Source organism: Podarcis raffonei, chromosome 2 (genome assembly GCF_027172205.1).
Source record: "Podarcis raffonei isolate rPodRaf1 chromosome 2, rPodRaf1.pri, whole genome shotgun sequence".
NCBI lineage: Eukaryota > Metazoa > Chordata > Lepidosauria > Squamata > Lacertidae > Podarcis > Podarcis raffonei.
The window spans coordinates 118,796,530-118,803,504 of NC_070603.1; the positions used below are offsets into that span (position 1 = coordinate 118,796,530).

General features: G+C 47.3%; 1 protein-coding gene across 2 annotated transcripts; it reads right to left on the minus strand.

Annotated features, from left to right (window-relative positions):
• Window positions 1–110: 110 nt before the first annotated feature.
• LOC128409299 (zinc finger protein 16-like) lies at window positions 111–6,975 on the minus strand. Of its 2 annotated transcripts, none has more exons than XM_053379651.1 (4): window positions 6,884–6,975; window positions 3,594–4,415; window positions 2,655–2,781; window positions 111–1,727 (listed from the first exon to the last, which is right to left on the minus strand). In XM_053379651.1, exons 3-4 carry the CDS (start codon window positions 2,701–2,703, stop codon window positions 1,081–1,083), a joined length of 696 nt encoding a protein of 231 aa, XP_053235626.1. In that variant the 5' UTR covers window positions 2,704–2,781; window positions 3,594–4,415; window positions 6,884–6,975; the 3' UTR covers window positions 111–1,080. The 2 variants fall into 2 exon arrangements, 1 of the variants encoding a protein (XP_053235626.1); XR_008329206.1 differs by having other exon boundaries at window positions 112–1,727.

Below are 6,975 nucleotides of genomic sequence, written 5' to 3' on the forward strand. Positions count from 1 at the left end.
TTGGCTTTTGGCCTGATCTTGCAAGGCTCCTCTGACGTTCTTAGAAGAGGAGACCGAAAGGAGACCATGTCACCTGCAGCTGGCCCAAATCCTGCAATTTTCCCTCAGAAACCTTTCCACACCACCCCCTGGATCACTCTTGTGCCAACTGAGCATTCACCTTGGTCCTCACTGAGTCTACCCCTCCCACCAATTTCCCTCTGCCAAACATTTGTTGCATTTCTTTTTTTTAATAAAAATATTTATATTTATTTCTAGAACCGTAACAGCAATGCGAACAAAGCAATTATCCTGGCAAATATGATACCCCATTTTGGCGGTCGTTTTGGCCACCGAAAACCCTTGGAGAGTGAATTCTCTCTTAGCCAGCAGGATCAACACACAGTGTTGGAAAGAACTAGAGGAAATGCAACGTATTCTCTTCCGTATCGTCTCTAGCTAGTGCGGCAACTCAGTGTGGACGGGTCAAAGGGGCAGGGTCTGGAAATAGTTAAGTTGGCTTTTCCTGGGTGGTGTCCTGAATCGTGGATTGGGGATGGGAGGGATTCCTTCTCCTATTGATCTCTTAAAAGTTTCACCCAGAACAGGTCCCAAGTCTGAAATCTGGAGCATCTTCTTTGCAATGAAAAGGTATAATTTCCCTACAAAGCTGGGAATGTCTGCCACCGGAAACGCTGGAGAGCCTTGCTGACCAGTGTAGCCAACGACAAAAAAGGTGGAACAAACCTCTGCTATAATGGAACTTCCCAAGTTTCCTATCAGTGCTATGGATTAAGTTATTTTAAACCTAAGCAAAGGCCGTAGCTTAGTGGTTTGAGCATCTGATTGCATACGGAAGGTCCCAGGTTCAGACCTCTGTCTCCAGGTTAAGGCTGAGATATGCTCCTTGCCTGAAATCCTGGAGAGAGGCTGCCAGTCCGTGTGGGCATAGCCAAGCTATACGGACCAGTGGCCTGACTCAGACAGGTTCATATGTCCCAAGGGTCTCATGTTCTTTTTCCCGGTAATCCTCAGCCAATTCCCCCCACCTATTTTGCTTGCATACTGCAATGGTCTCCTCCATCGCGGCAAGGAGGCATTTCAGGCCAACGCGGCGGCGCTTTCCCCGCGATCTGAGCGTGTGCACGGGTCCTCCGCCACGTGGACCCGCCTGTGTCTGCTGAGGCTGAACCGCTGCCGGAACCTCTTGCCGCACTGGGGGCACTCGTACGGCTTCTCCTCCGTGTGCGTCCTCTGGTGGCGGTTGCAGTCCGAGCTGCAGGCGAAGGTCTTTCCGCACTCGGAGCACACGTATGGCTTCTCGCCGGTGTGGATGCGCCGGTGCGCGGCCAGCCCTGATCTGTAGAGGAAACACTTCCCGCAGTCCAAGCACCGGTGTTGCTTCCCTCTCTTGGACATCCAATTGTACTTCACGGAGGAGGAGCTGCATGCAAAGCTTTTTCCGTAAGCGCCGTACAGGTTTTGCCTCTTGCCAACAGAGGGTCTCTGCTGGACGGCAAGTCCTCCGAGATCCACGTGGCCTTCGCTGGAAGGAAGAGGCCCACCTGCCCTCTCTTCCGGGCGGGTTTCCTGCTGGGATTCCGCTCTGTGCTGACTCTTAGAAACATTGGCTTGCCCGTGGCCCCGGTCTTCCAGGCTGGCTGTCGTCGCCCCGCATGGTTGTGCTTTTCCTGAATCTTCCGGCACATGATTTCCCCCCACATCTACAGTCAACCATCTTTGACCACCTGGAGAAACGAGAAAACCCCAATATCACTTACTCCCAGGACTTCAGGACGTGGTGGGAAAGTAAAAGTTAAAGCAAGGAATGAAGGTGGTTAGGAGGAAGACAGGACAACAGGAACTTCCCATCCCCACATATGAAAACGAGTCTCGATGTAGCAGGTTGTGGGACTCTCTGGCCTTCCAGATGTTGCTGAACCACAAAGCCCATCATCCCAGGCCATGGACTCAGTCTAGAGACAGGAAGCTTTTAATTAACAATGAAGAGAACACAGGCTTGAATGGGATTGTCTTGTGTGCATACATGATAGAAGGATTTTCTCCATGGGGATGTGGAATCTGTGGCTTTCCACAGTTGGGTTTACAATTCCAGCCCCAAAGAGATCACTGGTGATGCTGATCGGAGTTGTAGTTCAACGACATCTGGAAGGCCAAAATCTCCCCACTTCTGTAGTGAAGAAACAGCTCTGCTGTGTAATATCAATGAAACTTTTGCAGAAAGCAATGAGGACTTCTGGGAGAAAACTACACGAGTTTAGATGCGCCAGGAACTCTAATTATGGTTGGTTTTAGCTAAAGAGGCTGGGAAAGAAACATACTGTAATCATGTTCAAATTAAAATCCATCTAATTTGCCTGTTCCAAAACAATACATGAACACAGCCACCCTTCGAAGTTTGCACTTCTGAGAGCCTTGCAATGCTGTTCTGCAGCCCCAAGATGCATACAAAAAATACATATACTAGGATAAAGTGTACACACAACGCTGCACACTTTAGTGAAGATAATGCACACAAATGCTTTATGTTAGGCAATATTTGTTTTGTGAAAACATGTACATGTTCCCTTTACAGAAGGGAAGGAGCCACAGTCAGAGAAGAAGTCAGGGAGCACACCAGAACCTGGCCCCCCAGAGGCTGTGTCACTCCTTACCCGACAGGCTGGCTTCTTCTCCATTGTCATCTTCCTGCTTGGTCTCCATGGATGGTGGCACCTGCTCGGCGTCACACAGAGCCGGGCTTGCCTCAAAGGAACTCCCAGCTGCATCCTCAAATGGTACCTGCACCGGCAAAAGGGAATCCTTTCAGGGGAGAGTGGGGTTGGTGGTGCAGCCATCAGCAGATGGGCTAACCATTTAGCACTGGCAGCCAGGGCCTTCTCAGTGGTGGCTCCATTCCACTTGTGGAATGCCCTCCCTAGCAGAGTGCATCACTGCTAAAATCCAGGAGGAAATTTTATGCTGCCCTCCTGCCATCCATGATTTTATTAGCCGTGAGTATTTGCCACTCTTTTAAAAATGCCTTTTTTGATGTCCTTTGTGTCTTTCAAATATATTTATTTATTCTGGGTTTTTTAAATCCTTTCGGAAGGAAGGGTGTGTGTGTGTGTGTGTGTGTCTGTGTGTGTGTGTGTGTGTGTAAACACTATCTGCCAAGTTGAACAACCCCAGTCACTGGAAGAAGAGACAAAGAAAATGACTAATTAGTTAGAATCATAGAACTGCTCAAGCCCCTCGTGGTGGTATTCTGCATAGCTGTCAACTTTTCCTTTTTTTAAAGGGAAATTTCCTTATTCTGAATAGGATTCCTCGCAAGAAAAGGGAGAAGTTGACAGCTATGTGCAGTAGCTGCAGGTTATGGAGAGTCTTCAAGGGCAGCCCCACAAAGAGTGCACTAAAGTAGTCTAACTGGAGGGAACATGTCCAGGGCCATGGAGAATTCTGGCATAGTTATGTCAGTCCAAGAAATACATAGTTCAATGCAGCTTACCATTTATTTTTTTCCTCCCCACCCCCTACATTGGGATGGGTAGAGAATTCAACCTATGTCCCATCACTCAACCTACAACCAAGTACCAGGAAAACACCTTTACCTGCTTCTCTCGTCTCTCAGCCTCTCATTGCTTCTGCAGTATATCCTCGGCCAGGGTCACCGCCTGGGCACAGGTCTCGGGGCTACACCCCCTCACCCAGCTCTGCATCTCGGGCGGCAGGATGGCCAGGAACTGCTCCAGGATCAGCAGCTCCAGGATCTGCTCCTTGGAGTGCCTCTCCACCTTCAGCCACCCCTGGCACAGATCCTGGAGATGGCCGTAGGCCCCTCGGGGTCCCTCGGCTTCCTGGTAGCAGAACCGCCTGAAGCGTTGGCGCCGCTCTTCCCTGCTCATGGCGTCCCCTCTCAAGATGGCTGCCTTCACTTTCCCATAATCCTCTCTGTCTCCAGCCTCCAAGCTGTTGAAGGCCCGCTCGGCTTCCCCGCTGAGGGCCGGCCGGAGTTGGGCCGCCCACTCTTCCCGGGGCCACCGGCAGGCTTTGGCCACTTGCTCAAAGGAGGCCAGGAAGGCCTTCGTGTCCACCCAGGGCGAGGGCTCATCTGGCAACAGTGGGGCCCCCCAGTCCGAGTGGGGAGACTCCATTTTCCTCAGGAACTCCTGCCATTGGGCTTCCCAATGTTGCAACAGGCCCTCATGCCGCTCTTGTTTAACTTGGTCGTGAGGTTTCCTTTGCAACAATTCTCTCTCAGCCTTGTTTGCATGGAGGACTTTTCCTTCCCATTGCGATCCCAGCCCTCGTGTGAGGCCTGCTGGGTCTTGCACCTCCATTTTGTTTTCCGAGTGGCCGTCTCAGTTGGCGTAGAAAATGCTAGAATCCAAAGGGGGAGACGCAATCTTTGAAACAGGCACCGTGGTCTCCTCCTTAGGGAAGAAAGATGTAAAGAGAGGGAAAGAAATGGATTTTACATCCCTCCCCCCCCCATACTTTTTATTGCTTTTTTGTAACAACAACAAATAAAACAAATACTCTTACATTCAAAAATTTGTATGTCTTCTTATTTACCCTGCGCCTTATTGCACCCGAACTTCCTTTCATCCCTTCAACGGTTTTCATGTCTCAAATCTTTTCTTACAGTTTCTTATTTACACGCCATCCACATCACAAGATTTACATTAATCCTGCTACAGTTTTTAAATTCTTACAATTACTCCGTATATATTCAACAAATTTACTCCAATCCTTTTCGAACTTTGCTTCTTTTTGGTTCTGAATCTTATAAGTCAATTTCGCCAATTCTATGTATTCAAACATTTTTGTCTGCCACTCCATTAAAGTTGGGATTTCTTGGGAATTTTAGATCCCTTTAAAGGTCCACACCATGTGTTTAAAGCATAGGCAGTGCGCATTTACAACACAAAAAATCATGGGAACTGTAGTTTGCTAAGGGTTTTGGGAATGGAAGCTCTGAGACAAGGAAACTGCGGTTCCCAGGATGCCATGTGCTTTACATGTACATTGAATGGTGCTTTAAAGGTATACAGTGAATCTGCTTACTGCTTTGCCATAAAAAAGTCACATGGGGTCTGCAACACCCTACTCCTGTTTTAGGGTGCCGAGCCAGCCATGCTCACAAGGCTGCGGTTGGTTTGCAATGTCCCCTCAGTGGCTGGTTGTACTTTGTGTGCTTTGGTGGATGTTATTTAATTCCTTCATCCAACAAGATTCCTAAACCAAGGTTTGAGGTCTTGAGGACGTGTTGCAAAACAAATAGAAGCAGAATAAACCCACCACCGAGTCACTATTGTTGTGCCAAGAATGTTGTGAACAGCACTGAGATCTATGGATGTGATTTTATATGGTGATTTTATGTTGTAACTGCCCTGAGACCTGCGGGTTTATGGCTGTATACAAAGTTAGTTGATAGATAGATAGATAGACGATAGATAGATAGATAGATAGATAGATGATAGATAATGTGGATGTTGTGTGGTATACAAATTTAATAAGAATAAGAATATATTGCAGAACATGCCAGCAATAAGAGACCATTATGGCAAAAGGTTTGCTATTTTGGAGAAAAGGGCTTGCTGTGCAAGACCATACCCTCCAACATTTCTCCGATGAAAATAGGGACGTTCCATTCCATGATGATAATTTTACTATTTATACCCCACACATCTGACTGGGATGCCAAAGCCACTCTGGGCAGCTTTTAACACACATAAAAACATAATAAACATTAAACATTTTTTTAAAAAAAACTTCCCTATACTGTACAGGATTGCCTTCTGAGGGCTCTGGGGTCAGATAACTCCATACCCTCCAAAATTTCTCCAATGAAAATAGGGACCTCCTAAGGAAAAGTGGGACACCCTGGAATCAAATCAGAAACTTCTCAAAAATCAGGGGCGTCCCTGGAAAACAGGGGCACTTGGAGGGTCTGCAAGACCAACCCATCAACGATGACATTGCTCAGTCCGAATTTGCCCCACTCCCAAACAGCGACCATATGGAAGCCCCCTAAGTGGGGCAACTTCCTTTTGCAACTTTGGGGAAAGCCTCTATAGCTCGGGCTCTGCATGGGTTCAGTCCCCAAGAGGGCTGGGGAAAGTCCCCTCAAACCCAGGAGAGCTGCAAAGATGATGGATTTTTCGGAGCTAGCCGACTTAACCGGAAGAGTCCGCGACCAGAAGGAGGAGGAGTATCAGGAAGATTGGATTAAATTTAATGATTATTTAGTTAAATATGTTAAGTTAAATTATTTGGAAATAGCTTGTATATGCTTAATTGGCTTAGGATTTTACTTAAGTTAAGTGATGAATTAATATGTTTAATTTCAAAAGGAAAAGATCTAAGGATGTTAATGTTCAAGTTAAACTTTATAAGAATTGTGATTTGGAAAACCGTTAAAAGGACATACAATGAAATCCAACCAAGGGGAAGCGAGGAAGTCATTTGACAATATTAATATGTGTAATTTTTTTAATAAGGTCATGAATTTTGTTTGTTTGTTTTATGTGTTTGTTTGTTTATAATTTTGTGAAAACCAATACAATTTTTTGAAAAACAACAACAACAAAACCCAGGAGAGCTGCTTGCTGCCAGCCCGTGCAGACAATCTTTAGCTAGATGGACCAGTCAAGATAAAGACTCTTTATCTGTCAAGATAACGACTCTGGACAGGTTTCCCTCAGGAGCTGATCTGGGCTTGCAGAGGAAGAGCCTCTCCCCTCTGCGCCCTCCTGCAATCCCTGCGCAGGTTTACTCCCAAGTAAACCCCACGGAAGTCGCCCGCGGCTTGACCAGTGCGATTGCAGCCTGCGATTTCCCACTGCACTTCTCCCTCTCAGAGGCAGCAGCGCCCCTTCACCCTTTTTTGCACGCTCACCTCTGCACGCCTTGCTTCTCTTGCACCCGGATCCTGTCCTATGGCTCCGCTGAAGGGAAGTTCAAAGCAATTTCATGCAAGGAGGTGCGGGG